The sequence below is a fragment of the Anopheles coustani genome, chromosome 3, assembly GCF_943734705.1.
Source record: "Anopheles coustani chromosome 3, idAnoCousDA_361_x.2, whole genome shotgun sequence".
In the NCBI taxonomy this organism is placed as follows: domain Eukaryota; kingdom Metazoa; phylum Arthropoda; class Insecta; order Diptera; family Culicidae; genus Anopheles; species Anopheles coustani.
In genome coordinates, this window is record NC_071288.1 from 50,636,655 (window position 1) to 50,657,380 (window position 20,726).

The 20,726-nt window shown below is 45.0% G+C and overlaps 5 protein-coding genes across 5 annotated transcripts; 2 read left to right on the plus strand and 3 right to left on the minus strand.

Moving 5' to 3' along the window:
* Window positions 1-1,364: 1,364 nt before the first annotated feature.
* Window positions 1,365-1,995, minus strand: LOC131260288 (sex-regulated protein janus-A-like). The gene is made up of 2 exons (XM_058261984.1): window positions 1,931-1,995; window positions 1,365-1,866 (listed from the first exon to the last, which is right to left on the minus strand). Exons 1-2 carry the CDS (start codon window positions 1,983-1,985, stop codon window positions 1,472-1,474), a joined length of 450 nt encoding a protein of 149 aa, XP_058117967.1. The 5' UTR covers window positions 1,986-1,995; the 3' UTR covers window positions 1,365-1,471.
* Window positions 1,996-6,317: 4,322 nt separating this feature from the next.
* LOC131272599 (anaphase-promoting complex subunit 4) lies at window positions 6,318-8,999 on the plus strand. The gene is made up of 4 exons (XM_058274410.1): window positions 6,318-6,444; window positions 6,520-6,636; window positions 6,704-6,849; window positions 6,920-8,999. The coding sequence occupies exons 1-4, from the start codon at window positions 6,318-6,320 to the stop codon at window positions 8,855-8,857; spliced, it is 2,328 nt and encodes a 775-aa protein (XP_058130393.1). The 3' UTR covers window positions 8,858-8,999.
* Window positions 9,000-9,153: 154 nt separating this feature from the next.
* On the plus strand, window positions 9,154-10,555 carry LOC131272601 (pseudouridylate synthase TRUB2, mitochondrial). The gene is made up of 4 exons (XM_058274412.1): window positions 9,154-9,358; window positions 9,424-9,615; window positions 9,670-10,023; window positions 10,100-10,555. Exons 1-4 carry the CDS (start codon window positions 9,229-9,231, stop codon window positions 10,363-10,365), a joined length of 942 nt encoding a protein of 313 aa, XP_058130395.1. The 5' UTR covers window positions 9,154-9,228; the 3' UTR covers window positions 10,366-10,555.
* An 821-nt stretch (window positions 10,556-11,376) lies between these two features.
* LOC131272600 (heat shock 70 kDa protein cognate 4-like) lies at window positions 11,377-14,448 on the minus strand. Its single transcript, XM_058274411.1, has 2 exons — window positions 14,309-14,448; window positions 11,377-13,534 (listed from the first exon to the last, which is right to left on the minus strand). Exon 2 carries the CDS (start codon window positions 13,532-13,534, stop codon window positions 11,567-11,569), a length of 1,968 nt encoding a protein of 655 aa, XP_058130394.1. The 5' UTR covers window positions 14,309-14,448; the 3' UTR covers window positions 11,377-11,566.
* A 743-nt stretch (window positions 14,449-15,191) lies between these two features.
* LOC131272490 (cyclin-dependent kinase 14) lies at window positions 15,192-17,739 on the minus strand. The gene is made up of 6 exons (XM_058274234.1): window positions 17,572-17,739; window positions 17,442-17,495; window positions 17,309-17,377; window positions 16,248-17,238; window positions 16,075-16,181; window positions 15,192-16,012 (listed from the first exon to the last, which is right to left on the minus strand). The coding sequence occupies exons 1-6, from the start codon at window positions 17,595-17,597 to the stop codon at window positions 15,364-15,366; spliced, it is 1,896 nt and encodes a 631-aa protein (XP_058130217.1). The 5' UTR covers window positions 17,598-17,739; the 3' UTR covers window positions 15,192-15,363.
* Window positions 17,740-20,726: the final 2,987 nt, after the last annotated feature.

The window sequence follows — 20,726 nt, forward strand, 5'->3', positions numbered from 1 at the left end:
TTTAATCAATCGCTTTCCGTTGTTTCTGTTTTTTTCTCTCCTTTGAAACAGAACCCTTATTATAGGCCGTTAGGATTATGGATGTTCCCTTATCTTATTGTGCTAACCTTCCGGCTGTCGACATCATGCGTTCTGCGCATTTAATGTGACGAAGCGAAATCAATTTCCATTCATTTTCTCTGCCCATTTCACTTGTAACGAAAACAAAATGGTGTATATCCATTTACCCTCATCAAATCCTTTGAAAATCGATCACAGCACCAGTCTGAGTGGGTGTGTATGTTTTTGGGATAATCTGCTATTTGTGTTAGTTTCCAAATATCCCAAATGTGTCCTGTTGTTGAGAATTTGAGAATTTCCCTTTACTACTATCCAATATCGTACATCAGATTAAAGCTTTTGAAAGAGTGTTTAAAAACGACGTAATACCCCAGTTATGCTTCTTCTGCATTTGCTTAACAATTAATTTGATCGACCTTTACAACGATTAATTAAAAATGTGTCTACTATATCTACATGGATATTCAACCTTTTCATAAGTATAGTACGGATTCAACAGTAAAAGGTTGATCTTGTTTATACATTTTATACATATTACAAACCGAACCTGTTTGAAGTTTTTTTGTAGAATACGTTCAAATTCACTTTTGTTGTGGAGACGCAGCTTCATCATCCACTGGAAGCTGCAACGTACGCAGCCATCCTTCCACTCGCCGCTATCGGTATACACTAACCAATATTTTAGCCAAACTAATGCTAATCACACACGAAATCTTTTGTGGTGGACCATGACTGTACATTGAGAAATAAATTTGTTTTAAGTTTTCATATAGTTCATCTTGAATACCGAATCGTTAAATGCATTTACAGATTGTGAAACCCCAACCGAGACCGGACCCTCCTCTGCGCGAGAGGACTGACTATCCACGAACGCAAAGGGAATAAGTCTAGTAAGCCCCCTAATGAAACAGGCATGACCAAACACGGTAGTTACGCTAAGAAGAAGAAAAAGAAGAAGAAGATTGTGAAACCTGACTTCCCGTCAAGTAGTCACGCAAGGGCCGCTAAAGAAGTTTTACGAGTCGCTGTTCAAATTTAAAGTTCCGATATTCACGATTCAAGAACCATAGTGCCCAGCATACGAGTTGTATCTGTAATAAATATCTAGGCAAATCAAAGAATCTATCTAGATTCAAGACTAGAGGGACTGAATTAGATCTAAGCTAGAGATTACTCAACGTAAAACGCTGTAAGACCTTTCTTAAATCTGTTACAAATGTTGCACGAACAATAAGAACCTATGAAAATTAAACCCAAAATGTACATACCTGTTAGATGAAAAGCTAAAACCCCATACATTGTCATCGTCCAAGACCAATATTGGTATTCGCAATCACGTCACATATCGCCTTCTTAAAGCATTTTCAGTTCTATTTTGTAGCAAAATTGCGCCCAACATTCTCCAATCGGTTTAATATCCTTCGTCAGAACAGCTTATTGAATAATCCTTGTATTTGGTGAGCAACAAGCGACGCGTTTCGAGATGATCCGCCTTGCCATAGCCTTGCGAGTAGCCGTACACTTTGATCTGCTTCAGATCCGGCCGGTTCTCGATCCGACCGCCCCCAAGGCATTCCGTTTCTAGACCTAGTCCCATCAGGGACGAACTCACTTCGTCGTAAATATCCGAATGCCACTGAGCGCGGTTAAAACCACGCACGATCAACTTATTTGGCTCGGTCCCATCTGCCTGCTCATTGCCGTAGACTTTAATCAAAACGTACTTGAAGATACCTTCATCAATGTCTACTACCGGTACGGCCTCCAGTTTGGCTTCAACCATTCTGCTGAAAGTTCTGCAACCAGCTGAAAGAATCGTGATAAAAATTGTATCAATTTTATGTAATTTAGCGAAATATGGTCATTTTACCGTTTTTGCACAAAATATTCCGCAAGAACTTTGATGACAGCCGGCAAACTTGCATTTTCTGTTGTTTTGACTAGTGTTGGCAGAATCGGGATTCGGAAGATTCGAAGATTCGATCCCTAGACGGATTCTAAAGATTCGAATCCCATTTGACAGATTCTAAAGATTCGAATCGTATCTGACGGATTCTAAAAATATGATTCGATTAGGATTCGATAACATTAGACCAGGGCTCGGCATACATTTCCTAAAAAGGGCCAAATGATTAAAAGGAAACCTAAAGCGCGGGCCGTATACCTTAAACCAGGGGTCTCCAAACTACGGCCCGCGGGCCGCATGAGACCCTCTCCTTCTTGAGTAAATGTGACCTAACGCTACGGTTATTCCACCCAATGCGGCCCACGTTAAAAAAAAGTTTGGAGAACCCTGCCTTAAACGATGATTGAATGTTTTCAAAGTAGTACCCTTTTGAATGATATAAACTTTTTAAAAAGCAAAGTTACATAAAAAGGAGCTAGAAGATACAATATTTGTAATTTTATCGCTAAACTTTTTACACATTTTTACAATTATTTTCATTAAATTTTGATTTTATGTGAAAAAATTGAGTTGTGGTTTTGGTATGAAGCACTAAAATTTTCTTACGGGCCGGATGAAATCAGTTGGCGGGCCGGACTTTGCCGACCCCTGCATTAGACCATGAATGTAATACTCTGGTCAAATACTGTAGAGCATTTTGACAAATCGTCAAAAGAAAAATACAAGAAACCTTTGACAGTCCGGTTAATGTTCCCGGTTGACAGAAATTGACATTGTTGCTGGTACTATGTAGTTCCAGCAAGAGTCCCAGCAATCTGCCATGGAAAAACTTGCTGGTACTACATGACAGCTGCAAAAAAATTGAATTTTTGTCAACCGGGTTGTTTGCTTTTAGAAGGACCGTTGTGAGCGACTAGTGCTATTGCGGTTGTGGTGATTGTGTTGGATTTAAGTAAAATTTTGCATAATTTGAGCGCACACGAAGGCAGATTTGCAAGGATGCTGCTCACTGCTACGGTTATCTGGCCGTCGATGATCGGTAGTACTACTTCCGGAAGGTGCTGTCTCGGTTTCTTCCCAGCCAGCAATATCTGTCAAAAACATAGGCGAGGGCGAGTAGAAGGAAAATCCCCGCCGCAAGCGGACTGTCGATGTTTGAATGTGTGCATGGGACGGCGATGAATTCAGTGCAAGAGGAGCTTTCGATATGGGCATTACACGAGACGCCATATTTGCACACCTTTGCGTTGTGAATTTGTGATCGACTAAACATGTTTCTGAGTAATTTCAATTTTAAATATGTGATTTAGTGTTTTTTTCGTGATCAGTAGTGTTATTTATGTGAAACAGATGGAATAATGATATAACAGCCGCGTTTGCTGTTTGTGTTTTGGAAGGCAGCTGCCGGCAGCTGTTCTTTGGCGCTGTGCTGTCCCGGATGACTCTCAACCGCTGCAGGCGATAGAGAATGCATCGTCCGTATCACATATCCCAACCCGGTTGACAGAAATTGACATTGTTGCTGGTACTATGTAGTTCCAGCAAGAGTCCCAGCAATCTGCCATGGAAAAACTTGCTGGTACTACATGACAGCTGCAAAAACTTTGAATTTTTATCAACCGAGAAGTAACATTTCCAAGACCTATTAGACTTCAACAAGTTTTATCAACGTTTTAACATGGGTGTACCAAGTCCAATTGGTTTTATAGAGGTTTCTCAACAGGCAAAATAGTTTTAATAATTTTGACATCCTTAAACCCTTTTGAGGATAGCTATAAAACTCCTCATTAAGTCTAAAATCTTAGTAGACTTGAAGAGTCTGTAAATACGCTGTTAAGTCCTTCTTAAAACCTTCTCTTAAAACCAATCAGTGATTTTTGGTCTAGAAAAGGTTTTAAGGGATGGTTTTGACAACGTTCTGTAGAGTGGGCCCTCTTACCGCGTGACTACATTAGGCGTACCATACCAAAAACTTGGTACGCTGTCTTGCTTCTTTATCAAGCTAGTGAAGCAGGTGAATGAAACACATGCCTATCTGAAGCAGGCTTGCGCTATCTGGTTGCCGAAAAGTGCAGAAAGTTGCTGCCGATACGCAGTTGTCCCAGATAGGCGTTCTCATCAAGGTATCCGATGAGTAAGGATGGGTACTCCAGAAAAGGGAAAATTGTCGTCAGTGCTGGTCGTTTTCCCTTTGTTTATAAACAATATTTGACACTTGAGTTTAATCAATATGGTGGACATGAAATCCCCTATTCCATAACCGTAGTCATTCACCGTGGGTTTGGGACTCGATTTGATTTGATTCTGACTTGATCCTAAACTGTTTGAATCGACTCACAATGATTTGAGTCGAATTAGTCACATAACTAGTCGATCTAGAGACAATGTAATTGATTTAAGTTTACTCAAATCGAACGAAATCGAATCTACCCAGCGGATAGAATGTCCAATGGACATCAATCGATCCATCACTCAATGGATTGAGTTTTTTGCGCAATTTGCAAGTTACTCGGGGTCCACACTACAGCGCGACGTCGCCTGACAGGAGCTGAACTCCATATAAAAAAAACCTTGCGCGATCTCGCGCTAGATTTTTTTTGCATGGAGTTCAGCGCCTGTCAGGCGACGTCGCGCTCATGAGCCGAGCCGATGAGCCGAAACAAGGTACTCAATACTTCGAATAGCCATTTAGGCAACAAATTGATAATTTGTTAATAACTTTTGATTCTTTGAACCGATTTTCACGATTGACCCCTCAAATGAAAGGTCTGCTAACGATAGTTAGATTTTCCAGGCTACTTAGTTTTTGCGAAATGATTTTGCATGGGAAAATGGCCGAAACAGCCAATTTGCCATAACTTTTGATTCTGTGGACCGATTTTTACGACAGACATTTAGCCTTTGGATCAATTCAACCATTGGTTGTACAATTGTTAAAGTAACAAATAATATAAAAAATCGGTAAATTTGGTAGGCACGCATGACTGTTCATCTCCACATAGCGAACTCATAGGAAACTCTGGTGAAACTCCTGTCACTGTTCATCTCCACATAGCGAACTCTCCTCCGACGAACTTTCAAACTCAGTTCCCGCAACAGCTGGGAAACTCGTAGGAAACTGCCCGCTAGGCAGCTCGAAATATCGTCCTCAAAACGTCCTCCGCGCGAACAAACGTCCTCCATTTTTGTATGGGGATGAAACAAAAGGAGGACGTTTTTCGAGCAATCGTCCTCCTTGTCCTCCTCACCATACAAAACTGCTCGATGTTTGTGTCATGGAGGACGTTTTTGAGGACGATTTGCTCGAAATTGCCTAGCGGGTGGTAGGAAACTCTTGACAGCACTAGCAAAGCCCCTCGTTCTGACGTTTAATAACTGACGGATTAAGAAGAAGCGAAGAAGACCGAAACAAATGCGTGTCCACTTAGCGAACTCGGGAAACTCGAAACTCCATACAAGTTTGACAGGAGTTTCACCAGAGTTTCCTATGAGTTCGCTATGTGGAGATGAACAGTCAAACTTGTATGGAGTTTCGAGTTTCCCGAGTTCGCTAAGTGGACACGCATTTGTTTCGGTCTTCTTCGCTTCTTCTTAATCCGTCAGTTATTAAACGTCAGAACGAGGGGCTTTGCTAGTGCTGTCAAGAGTTTCCTACCACCCGCTAGGCAGCTCGAAATATCGTCCTCAAAACGTCCTCCGCGCGAACAAACGTCCTCCATTTTTGTATGGGGATGAAACAAAAGGAGGACGTTTTTCGAGCAATCGTCCTCCTTGTCCTCCTCACCATACAAAACTGCTCGATGTTTGTGTCATGGAGGACGTTTTTGAGGACGATTTGCTCGAAATTGCCTAGCGGGCAGTTTCCTACGAGTTTCCCAGCTGTTGCGGGAACTGAGTTCGACAGTTCGACGGAGGAGAGTTCGCTATGTGGAGATGAACAGTGATATGATGGATTGGGACTCGGATTCGAAGATCCGGATCTCAGAATGGGTTTGAATCGATGGATTCGAATCCCTGTAGGGATTCAGTTTTCCCATTCCTAATTTTGACAGATGCTCTTCGCGTGCCTAGTGATCTCAGATCAATAAAAAATGTAGCTTAAAACTATAGTTTCTAACCACAGGGCACTACGGCTGTTTTGACTGCCCAGGCACGAATGTATCAACAAACCGGCATTTGAAACCACAACAAAAACTTTCCTCGTACCTCGTTTACTTCACTGAACTAATAAACCAGTAGCGTACTGCACAGTTTCAAATACGAATCTTTATAAAGTTCACTGCAAACATTCCGGAAAACTAAATAAAGGTACTCTTAAACTGAACGGTGTAGAATAATACGTAGTCCAAACATGGCAAATCAATACACGGCTAATCGTAACATGATGAAGCAAACGAGCAATAAAAACATTGGCACCAAAGTAGATGTTTTAAAATGGAGCGAGGATATGGATCTACTGGCGATTGGAACGGAAAAAGGTAAAACTACCCTTCACTTAATAGTTCGATGGCCTACAACGTTTCCATATCATTACCCTCCCCAATATTCTACAGGAGAAGTTCTTCTACAACGCTTAAAGTGGCAAAAGGTATGGCAGCTACCACCGCCTGAAGAAGGTCTTAAAGTACGAGAAATTGCCTGGAGGCCCTGGGAAAAACTGATCGCTATCGGTAATGTAATAGCATGGCAACGTGCGATACAAGAGAGTTTAATGTTTTGCCGTTTTGTTTCTTGTAGGTTACAACAATGGAACGATTTTGCTGATCAACATTGAAACCAAGGAGGAGGTATACAGGTTTTCGGTGGATGCGGACATTAGTTGTATGAGTTGGACAGAAAATACGGAGGAACTTCCCTCGGATGACATTAGCTACCGCTCGGTGGTATGTTATCGGTAGCACAACCTAAGGAAATGTTAAGTTATATGGTATCGTATTCGTTTTTTTTTTACAGACCGCACATGCCAAGTACCTTCCCGAATTGCCGTTGCTCAGCTCGATATCTTCGTCTGCCAAACCGATCAACTACAATCGGAACAATTTCTGCTCCAAGCATATCCTGAACATACTAATCGTTGGAACCACAATGGGGCGCATTCATTTGATGGCGTTCGGTATGTTACCGTGTGGAAATGTGGATGTACTCGCCATGCTAGGTATACCGTCCAGATCAACGGCATGCATCCGGGATGCCAAGATGAGCCTCGATTTTAAGCAGCTGATTGTGGCACTGGAGTTTGAAGATGCGCTGAACCTGGTTGTACTGGAAAACGCAGTGCTGTTCAAGTATTCCGCGTCGGTGCTGTGTCTGGCGCTCAAGCACGCCCAAATGCTCAACACGATGGCTTATATGGATGATACCATCGAGTGCATTATCGAAGCCTGGGAGACGGTCCTCCTGGAGATGGACAATAAGCTTACGAGCTTCTCGAAGGAACAACCAGAAGGGTCGATTTCTGCCGACTTCCTCGAGCTTCTAATGTTCGCAACCTCATCGCCCGCGCTGGAACAGTTCCTGTTGCGAGATCTCACCGAGAAAGGGCTCCGTAAGCTCGGTACCAGCATCGAACTGTGCTACGTTACCATGCAGAAACTCGTCGTAAAACCACTCTACACCGCGATCTACGACGTGTTCTACCATCTGACCACGCTGGATGGGATGCTTCGTAATCGATACCACTACGGAGTGTTGCTATCCACCCCGGCCACCGAGCTGCTACGCAACTGCGGCTCGCTGCAAATTAAAGCGTACGAGCTACAAAAAATGATCGACATGTCCAAGCGTGACTTTAAAATATTCTTCCGCTGGCTGCACGTTGTGATCGTGCGTCTTATGGATGAATCACCTCAAGAAAACCAGCCCACTATCACGCAGCAGGAGGTAAACTATTTGGGCGACTTTCTGAACAATTTCGATTCATCCGCCTCCCAGCCGGCACCGGAGCATGAACGGTCGGCGATCGAGTCGAGAAGAAAGTTCAATCTGGAACGTGTCGGTCAGTACCTTGTGGACAAACCGCTTGTAATGCCACCCGCAGCCGGCCAGGAGGAAGGAGAAAGCCAATGGAAGCATCTGCTCAGCCAAAACCAATGCTTACGCGAGTGTCCCGCCATCTTTACGCACCACGAAAACTTCTCGCTCGTCCAGCAGCATAAGCTGCTGAAGCAAAGCTTCAAGAAAATGTTCGACCAACCAAGTGCTGTTATTTCGGCAGATTTTAGACACAAAAACTCGCTCACCATCCGCACGGATTCCGTAAGTGGAAGCAACCGCGACAGTACATCCGTGGCACGATCGATCACCTTCATCAACCATCCTCAAGACGAGGTGACGCTCGTTGCGGTCGTGCAATCGGAGGACAGCTTGCTGTTTGCCGAATGTTATCCCGATGCAGGCCTGAAGATCGTCCGCATTCGCTTCGAAGAGAAGCCCTATTTCGACCAGCGATTTGACGCAATCGGGCGGCTCACCTTTCGCCAGGCTCAGTTCTACAGCGTGGATACGCTTTCGTTGCTGCTACGGGCGTACGATGAAGCCAACACCACAACCGGTTGCTACTTTCTACTGCTCAATTTACGTCCAATTCGGGAGTTTTTGAACCGCATCGAGCCGCGTGAATTCATGCAGACACTAACGGAGGAAGCGATCGGTTGCCATGGCATCAATGCTTACACGTTGATCGATGAAAGCTCGCTCAAGCTGCTGGATAGCAACGACGGGCATATGATCGCCGTATCCGGCAAACGGAACGTGATGGCGGTAGTGTCTGAGTCGCTCAAAAACGTCCGTGTTTATGATATGGACGGGGCGGATGAGGAAGACGACATGCTCGACACATCGTCGCAAATAAATAGCAGTCTTGAGAACAGCCAGGAATCAATTCCAGCGTAGTTTAGGAAATAAAGTATCCAACACGTAAAAAGCCACCTCGAGTTCTTTGTTTTCCTGGCTGAGTTTACGTTTAAATGAAAATGTTGTTATACAACAAAAGGCTACAAACTTATACATAAAATATTTTGTTTTTTATTTCTAGTTTTACGGTACAAACATAAAATATAATGTAAAAACATATAACATAAAATAAATGTAATGTAAAAAGTTGAGAAATCAATCCGAGTTCAAAATATTCCCGCACGTGAGCTGTTCAAATTGACATTTGCGAGTCATCACAAACGAAAGAAATGTAAACAGTGCACGATATGTGATAAGCATGTTCCAAGCAACGTAAAACTTCCCGATCGGCAGGAAAACTAGCCTACGAAATGGCATTAAAACTAGTCACGGACGCCCCCACAGTGTGGAATTATCTCAACGGATTGGTTAACCTGTACAAACCCTCCGGAGTTACGGTGCAGCAAGTTCGCAATGCTATCATTCACAACCTTTGCCGAGGTAAGGCACGATCCTTACTATATTTGCGGTTATTATTCGTACAACCCATTTTCCTTTCTTTGTAGACCTCAATCAGCTGGAAGTACGTCCATCGCTTCAACGGGTAGTAATCGAGGATAGGCCACAGTCAAAGCTTATCGTACGAAAAGTGGAGGATTTATCTGACAATGTGCTCGTCAGTGGGCCACGTTATCAACCGGATGATGTAAAATGTCGCTTTTGTGCAAACCATGGACGGTTTACGAGTGGTGTTACGGGTAAGTTATTGATTCTACGTCTGGCATGAACTGCTCTTTAATAAAAATGCTTAGTTCTCGGCATCAACAATGGGACCAATCTCGCCTACCGCATGCAGCAAAACCGGCCCTTGAGGGTGTACAGAGTAACGGGATTCCTGGGAAAAGCCACCGAAACCCATTTCGCGGAATCCAGAGTGACCGCCCGTGCCACAATTAATCACATCGGATCGGAAAAGATCGGCAAACTGTTGGCATCGATACAGGCCTCACACCAGCGAAAAATGTTCGAACTAAGTGGAATCGATATACAATCGCAGGCGGCATACGAACTGGCCTGTGGGGGTACCATACGCCCTACGGACAATCGGCAACCGATGATCTACGGCATACGGCTAGCGGAATATCGCAAACCATTCTTCACGATTGGTAAATTAAGCGTCACGCATCCGACCATTTATTTCCGTCACCGAATCTTAATGTTATGCAACGTCTTCCTTTGCAGAAGTACATGCGATAAACGAAACGGAAGCATATCTAGGGGAGCTAATTCATGAAATAGGCATCAACCTGAAGTCGTGTGCTCACTGTACCGGAATCAGATGCATACGACACGGGCATTTCTTGCTAGAAGATTCACTGCTGAAAAAGGACTGGAACCTTCAGAACGTCATCAGTGCAATGGCACATTCGAACAAACTTATCCGTCAACACCCGGACATGATGCACCAAACCAATCCCGCCCTACAAGGTTTCGACGAAGGAGACTGAACCAGAAACCAGACAGTTTCCCTTAGTTTTCTACTAGCCAGCGTGGGATGACACAGTTGTAAATTTGGAAAGTTGTTGAGTTACAACGCATGTACACGGTTTCTCACACCAAATAGGTCAGCTAGTATGACGTCCTTTGTTGTCTCGCTGGGACGCCTTGAGATTCTTGAATATAGTAACGTACACAAAATCCAAATACATCGAGTGTTTCATTTTCTTCGGACATATTGAAAAAACTTGGCAACGCGCCCATATCACCCTGACCCAGATTATTTCACTTTAGATTTGGACAAGAAGCAAACTGAACGAAGGGTGTAGAATCTTTTAAACGAGAACAGCGTGTCGAAAAAAATCTTAATTCTCACCAATGCAATTTAAAAAAATTTATCAATCGTCTATAACATATTTTGCAAAATTCAGACGCAAAACCCAGGATTCCTGTGTTTATGACGAAAATTTTATGATCGTCTGTGAAGGTTTGTTCGGAGTGAGTGAACAGGATAAAATCTAACTTTGAACTATTTGATAATAATGCGATTGTTGAGTCCTTTTCTTCTAAAAACGACATCGAGTTTCGTAAATCATTTACTAACATTGATTAATTACGTACAGTTGATTTCCTGGAGCTGGTAGAGCGCACATTTTCGTATGCAAAAGATGGACAACTTACAATTGTCATCATGACCCCCCACCCCGGAATAGTTTCTTCCAAAATAACCCCCAAATGAAAAGCATGTACGACCGTGATTCTAATTTGCCATAAACAGAGATGTTGTTTGTCAATGGCTTTCTTTTTTTTCGTTTATTAGCATCTTTTCGAACTCTCTAGTTGATGGTAGCTGATCCTGTTCTCTTTATGCAGCAGCAGTAGCGCGTATTGTTCGAATGGTTTCACAATTAACTTTTAAAATTAAAAATGCTGTTTAGCAACAAATGTCTAAGAATCCAAATGGCGGTTATTTATGCAGAACTGGCAAAAAGTTCAAGTGAATAATTGCTTTCATTTAACGCTTTTGTTTTCATTTCTGTTTGGCTAGAGAAAATTGTTAGTTAAAAGGTGCTTTTCTTTTTTTGTTGCCAGAAAAGGTGTTGAAAAGAAAAAGATAAATTGTAGCGTGGTTATTTCCACAAATTCTCTTTTCTTCTTCACCTTTCCCAGCGCTGATGATGATGATGTGACGACGATGCGAGGAATCGTGATTTAATCGACCTCCTCGATGGTCGGGCCGGAGCCGGAACCGGCCGCACCGGCACCGCCGGCAGCTCCTCCAGCTCCCGGAGCGCCACCCGGGAATCCTGGCATGCCTCCCGGTGCACCTCCGGCACCCTGGTACAGCTTGCTGATGATCGGGTTGCACACAGACTCGAGCTCCTTCTGGCGGTGCTCGTACTCTTCCTTGTCGGCCAGCTGGTTGGCATCGAGCCACTTGATCGTGTCGTTGCACTTGTCCAGCACGAGCGTCTTGTCGCTGTCGCTGATCTTGTCCTTCAGCTTGTCGTCCTCCATGGTGGCCTTCATGTTGAAGCAGTACGACTCGAGCGCGTTCTTGGCCGAGATAGTCTCCTTCTGCTTCTCGTCCTCCGTACGATACTTCTCGGCTTCGTTCACCATACGCTCGATGTCCTCCTTGCTCAGGCGACCCTTGTCGTTGGTGATCGTAATCTTGTTCTCCTTGTTGGTGGACTTCTCGAGCGCGGTCACGTTCAGGATACCGTTGGCATCAATATCGAACGTCACCTCGATCTGCGGAACACCACGCGGCGCCGGCGGAATGCCGCTCAGCTCGAACTTTCCGAGCAGGTTGTTGTCCTTGGTCATGGCCCGCTCACCCTCGAACACCTGGATCAGCACTCCAGGCTGGTTGTCCGAGTACGTAGTGAAGGTCTGGGTTTGCTTCGTCGGGATGGTGGTGTTACGCTTGATCAGCACCGACATAACACCGCCGGCCGTCTCGATACCGAGCGACAGCGGGGTCACATCGAGCAGCAGCAGATCCTGCACCTCCTCCGACTTGTCGCCGTGCAGGATGGCGGCCTGGACGGCAGCACCGTACGCGACGGCCTCGTCCGGGTTGATCGACTTGTTCAACTCCTTGCCGTTGAAGAAGTCCTGCAGCAGCTTCTGCACCTTCGGGATACGGGTCGATCCACCGACCAGCACGATGTCGTGGATGCTAGCCTTGTCCATCTTGGCGTCGCGCAGCGCCTTCTCAACCGGCTCCATCGTCGAGCGGAAGAGATCGGCGTTCAGCTCCTCGAAACGGGCGCGCGTGATCGAGGTGTAGAAGTCCGTTCCCTCGAACAGCGAGTCAATCTCGATGCTGGCTTGCGTCGACGACGAAAGCGTACGCTTCGCACGCTCGCACGCCGTGCGCAGACGACGCAGGGCGCGCTTGTTGGTGGACAAGTCTTTCTTGTGCTTGCGCTTAAACTCCTGGGCGAAGTGGTTCACCAGACGGTTGTCGAAGTCTTCGCCACCCAGATGGGTGTCTCCGGCCGTCGACTTTACCTCGAAGATGCCGTCATCGATCGAGAGGATCGACACATCGAAGGTGCCGCCGCCCAGATCGAAGATGAGCACGTTGCGCTCACCGGCAGTCTTCTTGTCCAAACCATAGGCAATGGCGGCTGCCGTCGGTTCGTTGATGATACGCAGAACGTTCAGTCCAGAGATGGTTCCGGCGTCCTTGGTCGCCTGGCGCTGTGAGTCATTGAAGTAGGCTGGCACAGTGATGACGGCATTGGTCACCGTCTTGCCCAGGTAGGCTTCGGCGGTTTCCTTCATCTTGGTCAACACCATCGAGCTGACCTCCTCCGGGAAGAACGACTTCGTCTCGCCCTTGTACTCAACCTGGATTTTCGGCTTGCCCTCGATGGACTCAACTTCGAACGGCCAGTGCTTCATGTCAGCCTGGATGGCTGGGTCGTCGAACTTACGACCGATCAGGCGCTTGGCGTCGAAGATTGTGTTCGTCGGGTTCATGGCGACCTGGTTCTTGGCGGCATCGCCGATCAGACGCTCCGTATCGGTGAAGGCCACATAGGACGGCGTCGTACGGTTGCCCTGGTCGTTGGCAATAATTTCTACCTTTCCGTGCTGGAATACTCCAACGCAGCTATAGGTGGTTCCCAGATCGATACCGACTGCTGGTGCTTTCGTAGCGGCCATCTGCAATTATCAACAATGGCGAGACAAATTGATTAAACTTGAATTCATTCGTTTGGACACTATCGATGTAAAAATTTACAGCAACGCGATCCACTATGTTAGCAATCGAACGCCTAGCAAAAGAGTTACATTACATCGAACGCCTAGCAAAAGAGTTAGCTTACTTTGATTTAATGAACGAAGCAACACTTCACGCACGAAGCGTTAACATAACCTTCTATGGGCATCATGGAGCCCGCGAACATCACGCGGTAGTTGGCAATGAAATGTGCTATTCTTAGCACTGGATCAAAGGGTCACACGAACCACTTCACTTTTGCCGTTCCATGAAACAGGGCCAAAGATCATGACCGATTTCTCAAAACCTTACGAGAATCAATGAACAAGCATGGTTAGGAAATTGCATAAGCCACCATTTTGTTCGCGGCGCTTCTTCTTCCTTATTCCAGCTGCCGGAAGGGCTCTGAAACCATGCGCTCCACGAATGGAAATTTCCAGAACGACACACTGACTTACCGCATGGTGACGCATACCCCGACAATTCGGGGCGTTCACTGCAGCTAAGTGTTACAAAGCGTGTGTTCACGTTTTCATTCTCAATTAGTAATTTCAACGACTCATCTCTTTCGATTGGTATGAATGTGGAATTTTTCTACAAAGCACATTTTCTCCCATCACAACTAGTTTCACCCGGTGTGGCAGAGCGAAAATGTACACCGTCATGCCCTGAACAAAGTTTGCCCTGAAGAAGTTTTGTAGAAATGCTTCTCTTACCTTTAAAATGAGCTTTTTCCGATTTTACTGAACACTAGAATACTGGAAACTTCACGGTGATGTTCTGCCCGCACTTCCTTCGGTCCTCACAAGCTTTGGTCTTTACTCCGCAATACACAAGTACGTGCACTCTACACGATTGCTGATCAATGTATGAAAACTTCCAGTTCCGACACCTCTATTTATTGAATGCCGGTTTCTAGACGTTTCTTCGCTGGATAGAGGGAGATGATCAAGTTGCCATGCCTAACGCCATACGCTCCCCTTGCTGGAGAGAAAGAGTCGAAACTATTCCGCTCGCTACTGGAATCATCGAGCATGAACTAGTGTTGGCAGAATCGAGATTTGGAAGACTTGAAGATTCGATCCCGACGGTTGGAGCGGTAACAGAAAGGACTCATAACGGATTTATTTTTAGGAACTAAATATTCCAACAATTTTTAATGTAGCCTCTAATGAAAGCTTCTTTTGTTGAAGAGGGATTTAATCATCGAAAAGGTAGCGTAATTTGTATGATTTACAATCATGTTGCAGCTTCTTTTGAATTTAAAGCGGGCTTGGAATTGATCGCTGGCAGTTCCTTTATTTCAAATATAGCTCACGGATTAGTTATTTGCACCACTATTCATGGTGGATTTTCCAGGCGCGAACGCGATAAGAACTTCCAGAATAAACGTGAAAGCCCGCCTTACGCCAATATTGGACTGTATTGCATGATCGGCAGATGTATGCTTCGAGATGTTGGTAGAACAATGCAATGGTTCACGGTGTTATTTGTTGAACATTATGATTGTTCACGGTGAATCGACGAAGCAGCAAAGAATAGCAAAAATGCTATCAGTCACCATTATATGATAAAAATTGAACGATTCTAAGCTTTCGTTTAACCATCAGTCCACATAGTTTTATTTTTGCATAATTCATCCGAGGGAGAAAAAAAGTGTATAAATATGACATGTTCGGTGATTTAAAATAGGGTAATAGCAAATCACACCTGTTTGTCGTCATCCATCTAAAACTCTTCGCCAAGCTTTGCTGCGCGTTTTGTAGATTCATCACTTGTTCAGCGGAATAACCATATCGTACGGATACTCGAGCAGTTCCGCTGTGGAAGCCCGCGATTTGGCGTCATACCGGAGACATCGTTTAAGAATGTCATGCAGCATCGGTGGGTAGTAGCTGGCCAGCGGTGGATAGTCGATAACGGTGTTGGGGTTTGTGATGGTATTCACCTTCGTGTAGATATTTTTGATGTGCGCAAAGGGAGTCCGTTTGTAGAGCAGCAGGTACAGTATGCAGCCCAGCGACCAGATGTCCGACTTTTTCGACATTTTAATTCGGGGTTGGGAGCCCGCCGGACTCATCTCGCTCGATGTATCGATCAGCGCTTCCGGGCTGATGTAGTTGAACGTTCCGGCCTGGGAAAACTTCATAATACTGGTCGAATCGAACGAAATGTTGCTGGCGATACCGAAATCGATCAGCTTCAGGCGCCCGCGAATCATGAGAAAATTGGCCGGCTTCAAGTCCAGGTGGATCACGCCGTTCTCGTGGATGTAGTGCACACACTGTACCATCTGGTACCAGATGCTCATGAGATTATACAGTGGAATGTCTTTGCTGTAGCCTTGCAGAATTCGATGCAAATCACACTCCCCGTTTTCCATCACCAGAAACAGCTGGTTTGCCTCGGGGATATGAGCGCTGTAATAAGAAGTAATGCTATGTAAAGACCATCTTTTCCAAACCGTAAAATAAATACTTACTAGTCGTACAAGGCAATAACATTCTCATTTGTTTGCAACTTTGCTAGCAGCTTCGTTTCGTTGAGATACCCTTCAACTAGGTTCGCATCACCGTTTAAGTTGACAAGCTAGTTGATGAAAGATTAGAACCATACTATAGGCCAATGAGATGTTATATTAAGCCAAGTCCTTACCTTTACGGCGCACTCCATCCCGGTGGCCACCTGTTTTGCAAGGAAGACGGAACTGGACCCTCCGGATCCCAACTTTTCCATCACCGTGTACTCTTTTCCGTTGATGACAATCGGGCGTTCCTTAGGTTGGGGATTGGGAATGCGAGCATTATCATTCGTACCAACCCCCTGACCCTTCACATTGCCACCGTTTGAGCCTCCCGTTGCGCCATCCTTAGCTTCAGAGGGTGAAACTTTGTTCATTCCCTCCGTGCCACCGAACAGTTGATTTGTTGACCGTTTAACAACTTTTTGTTGCTCCTTTATGGGTGACAAATGATGGGATTCCTTCGGCCTCATTGGGGTATCCAGCAAGGAGATATTGAGACTGTCATTGCCCAAACAACCTATTGGTGGGCGAGCAATAACGACGGGTGTGGCAAAAAGTATTTTTTGCGACTTATACTCATTCTCCAGCGTACCCCGCGTCTTCCGCATTGCGGTAGAAGTAATCATCCTTGGACCAGTACCGCGAGAAACACCCAAAGGTAACTTTTCTCTCGGTGTGACAAACTGATGGCGGCTTTTGTCGACACTCATTTTATCCGGCTCAACGTCGGGTTGAATTGGACTGCGAATGCGTTCTGATTTCGCCGTTCTTTCAACTGCACTATTGCACAGCTCATCGTGGCTTGCGGTCACGTTACCGGAATCTTGACTTCGCGATGTTTTAGTCGGTGATGACCCATTCGAAGGTTTTGACTCCACCAGCTGCGTGCGTTCCACCAGCTGCGTGCGTTCCACCAGCGGCGGTCTTTTGATCGATTTCGAATCTTCACCGCCAACGACGGTGGGAAACAATCTATCCTCCAGCTTGATGCGTGATTTAGGGACCACATCTTTATTCTCTGTTGCGGTTTGGATTACCGACTGTTTCTCTGTGCTTCCCAAGTCATCGGCACATTTTGACGGCGTCAGGAGGAACGAATCGTTCAGGATAGCGCAGTTCAAGCTACGATGTAAAATAAAACGTCACCCGTATTAAATTTGATACACTTTTAACCGCAGGTGAAGCTACTCACTTTCCGTCCCCATCCGACTCAGAATCGGATTCAAGCGGTGGCAGCTCGGAGACCCGTTTCGGTTGGAAACTGTAAACAACACCGATTAGCGATGATTAGTTGCTTCTATTTTACTAATTTGCTAAATAGCTACCTTCTTGTTGAGCGAAAACATCGTGGAGATGATTCCTCGGAAGACTCCTTCTCTCTGTAGTGTAACATGCGGGGGAAACAGAAATATGAAAATAGTTTCTAGCTTCGCAGAAAGCCTGCTCTACTCTTACATTGTTTTTGTTGCACTGCTCTGCATATTGGCCGCTATTCTTTTACTACAATGTATAGCCCCACAGTCAGGTTCGTCCGCTTAAAAAGCCGGCTACATCTGTATTAAAGAATATCTGTTTAGATTCGTCGGTGTCTTCGGATTGCACGAAATAATCAGTCAATGAGGAAGCCGCTAAAAACTGTTATTATTTTGTATCAAAAACTCGATGACAGTTTTGCCGTTTGAATGGGCCAGTGTTGCTAGCAGGCAATATTTGAAACCAAGGTGTACATATTCTGTTATTACGCCAGCTTGTAAATCTCCCTAGCAGACTACGCTAGAAATTGATTTAATTTTATGAAAAGCTTTTTTTAATCAGAAAACGGTCTGCAAAATGTATGGTCAAGGAGTTAATGAAACCTCGACTCTGGCCCATAAATTAAGCTAGCGTTTAACAGTAAACTACCCAAGGAGAACCGTGCTGCACTTTCCGACCAAAGGTGTACATGTCTACCAAAAAAACACCGTGTAATCGGCACAATCGCAGTACAAAACGTCATGCGCCTTCGATTGTCAAAATTTGTTTTGTTTTTAATGAAATCAAAGCAATTTGTTCGGGAGCGCGAGTTAAGAATACAGTTCCAGTTCGGCAGTGAATCAGAGCGGAGGTTAGCAGTGCACAAGTTTCCTGAAAGGGTTAGCGGAAAAGTAAGGTTACGGCACGACCGCGTGGCCACGCCGAGCTGGAGCTCAGGTCAGAAAAATCCTAGCTGCCGCACATCTCGTGCTGTTTGAGTCAATCAAGCGGACCACGAGTTCTTGTGTCCTGACAACGGAAGGAATTATCCCTCCCGTGGACGGCGGGTGGACATATGGCTTTTATAGCCGGTCCTAAAGGACGAGCCCCTTCATAGGAGTTCGGACAGAGTCGGTATGCCTCTGATTACGAGTAAGGGAACAAACGTTCGACTTAGCGTAGGAGGATATACCCCGACTCGCATAGCGAAAGAAGAAGAAGAAGAGTTAAGAATAACGCTTTCGCGCATTTGGGTGTCGGAATCGGAGTGAAGTTTATTGAACAACGTTTTATACAACATCATGAAACATGGAAGGAAAAGGGCAGGAAACAGGAAGAGACGATGACCCTTAGCGACAGGCACCGAAACTGCAACGCAGTGTTAATAGTTAATAATATGCAGTCTGGAAAGCGTGTTAGACTGGTTTGGTATTACTCGGGGTCCACACTACAGCGCGACGTCGCCTGACAGGAGCTGAACTCCATATAAAAAAAACCTTGCGCGATGTCGCGCGAATCGCGCTAGTTTTTTTTTTGCATGGAGTTCAGCGCCTGTCAGGCGACGTCGCGTTACGCGACGGTGCAGTCTGGAAAGCGTGTTACAACCTGTTTGTAACTTTGTTCAAGTAACCTTGGTCATAAGGTAAATACAGGTGAACGTCGATTATCCGGGGGTGTCGGGACCGAGAGGTCCCCGGATAACCGAATTCCACGGATAATCGAACATATACTAAAATACGTTTATAATACCTGGTTTGAGTCTCGGCTAGTTCATTTTTGACCAGTTCCAGTTAGTTGATTAATCATAAAAAATGTTTGAATTATTTTCCTATGGTATTTTTATTGCTATTTTCGATCAGAGAAAATTTATTTGACACATTATTGCTACAAAATGTTGTGAACCAACCTAATATTCATGGAAACATTTAAGCCCGGTTGTGCAGTTGTCAGTTGCAAGACCCCCGGATAATCCGCCCCCCGGTTAATCCGGCCCCGGATAATCGACGTCCGACTGTATTTCAGTTTAATATATTGATATAGGATTTCGATTGCACCATTACGAAAAAGCGCTTACAGGGTTTGACAGGCCAACATACAACTGGGGCAACGTTCCTTCTAAATCGCACCTTCTTTCAAAACAATAACAAAATTGAAGTTCTAACGTCAACTGGCAGTTCTAGTTCGGTAGTGCATCAGAGCGGATGTTAGCAGTGCATAAGTTTCCTGAAAGGGTTAGCGGAAAAGTAAGGTTACGGCACGACCGCGTGGTGACGCCGAGCTGGAGCTCAGGTCAGACAAATCCTAGCTGCCGCACATCTCGTGCCGTTTGAGACAATCAAGCGGACCACGAGTTCTTGTGTCCTGACAACGGAAGGAATTATCCCTCCCGTGGACGGCGGGTGGACATATGGCTATTATAGCCGGTCCTAAAGGACGAGCCCCTTCATAGGAGTTCGGACAGAGTTGGTACGCCTCTGATTACGTGTAAGGGAACAAATTGTTCGACTTAGCGTAGGAGGATATACCCCGACTCGCATATCGAAAGAAGAAGAAGAAGAAGAACGTCAACTGGGTTATCGATCAGCATCACGCTGTAACTTGACACGGAGGGCGTAACCGATCAGTGTCAAAAAGGAACTTGTCAATGAAATGAGCGTTCTAGACACGGCAGAAAATCATCACGCTTCTGATGTTTCATATTGTTGTACTTTTTTCAAAAAGTAAAAAGTCTGGTTTCACATACCTGGTGAATTTTATATCTCAAGGAACTCGTTGAATTCTTTCTCACCCTCCATTGTTCAATACACAATGTAATTTCTCACTTGAATCTTCACAAGACACTTTTGCTACACTTTGTAATTCACCAGGTATGTGAAACCAGACGTACAAAAAAGCGCGCGATTTTTAAAATATATACAGCGGTAAACTCCAATGAAAAAAGTACAACAATATGAAACATCAGAAGCGTGATGATTTTCTGCCGTGTCTAGAACGCTCATTTCATTGACAAGTTCCTTTTTGACACTGATCGGTTACGCCCTCCGTGTCAAGTTACAGCGTGATGCTGATCGATAACCCGGTTGACGTTAAGCTGCCCGTAAACGTTGCGAACTTGTTCGCGCGAACAATTTGACAACCAGGCATTGGCTATGTTAAGGAAAGGAAAGGAAGATATAAGAGGATATCTTCCTTTCCTTTCCTTAACATAGCCAATGCCTGGTTGTCAAATTGTTCGCACGAACAAGTTCGCAACGTTTACGGGCAGCTTTAGAACTTCAATTTTGTTATTGTTTTGAAAGAAGGTGCGATTTAGAAGGAACGTTGCCCCAGTTGTATGTTGGCCTGTCAAACCCTGTATGTGTTATCCTGAGTTATTT

Coding starts and splice junctions, on each gene's coding strand:
- LOC131260288 (XM_058261984.1), bottom strand. CDS start 1,985: ATGCAAGTTTGCCGGCTGTCATCAAAGTTCTTGCGGAATATTTTGTGC. Junction 1,867..1,930: donor GAATATTTTGTGCAAAAACG/GTAAAATGACCA, acceptor CGATTCTTTCAG/CTGGTTGCAGAACTTTCAGC.
- LOC131272599 (XM_058274410.1), top strand. CDS start 6,318: ATGGCAAATCAATACACGGCTAATCGTAACATGATGAAGCAAACGAGC. Junction 6,445..6,519: donor GGCGATTGGAACGGAAAAAG/GTAAAACTACCC, acceptor AATATTCTACAG/GAGAAGTTCTTCTACAACGC. Junction 6,637..6,703: donor GGAAAAACTGATCGCTATCG/GTAATGTAATAG, acceptor TGTTTCTTGTAG/GTTACAACAATGGAACGATT.
- LOC131272601 (XM_058274412.1), top strand. CDS start 9,229: ATGGCATTAAAACTAGTCACGGACGCCCCCACAGTGTGGAATTATCTC. Junction 9,359..9,423: donor CATTCACAACCTTTGCCGAG/GTAAGGCACGAT, acceptor CTTTCTTTGTAG/ACCTCAATCAGCTGGAAGTA. Junction 9,616..9,669: donor GTTTACGAGTGGTGTTACGG/GTAAGTTATTGA, acceptor AAAAATGCTTAG/TTCTCGGCATCAACAATGGG.
- LOC131272600 (XM_058274411.1), bottom strand. CDS start 13,534: ATGGCCGCTACGAAAGCACCAGCAGTCGGTATCGATCTGGGAACCACC.
- LOC131272490 (XM_058274234.1), bottom strand. CDS start 17,597: ATGCAGAGCAGTGCAACAAAAACAAT. Junction 17,378..17,441: donor TGTTTTCGCTCAACAAGAAG/GTAGCTATTTAG, acceptor TGTTGTTTACAG/TTTCCAACCGAAACGGGTCT. Junction 16,182..16,247: donor GGATGGAGTGCGCCGTAAAG/GTAAGGACTTGG, acceptor TTCATCAACTAG/CTTGTCAACTTAAACGGTGA.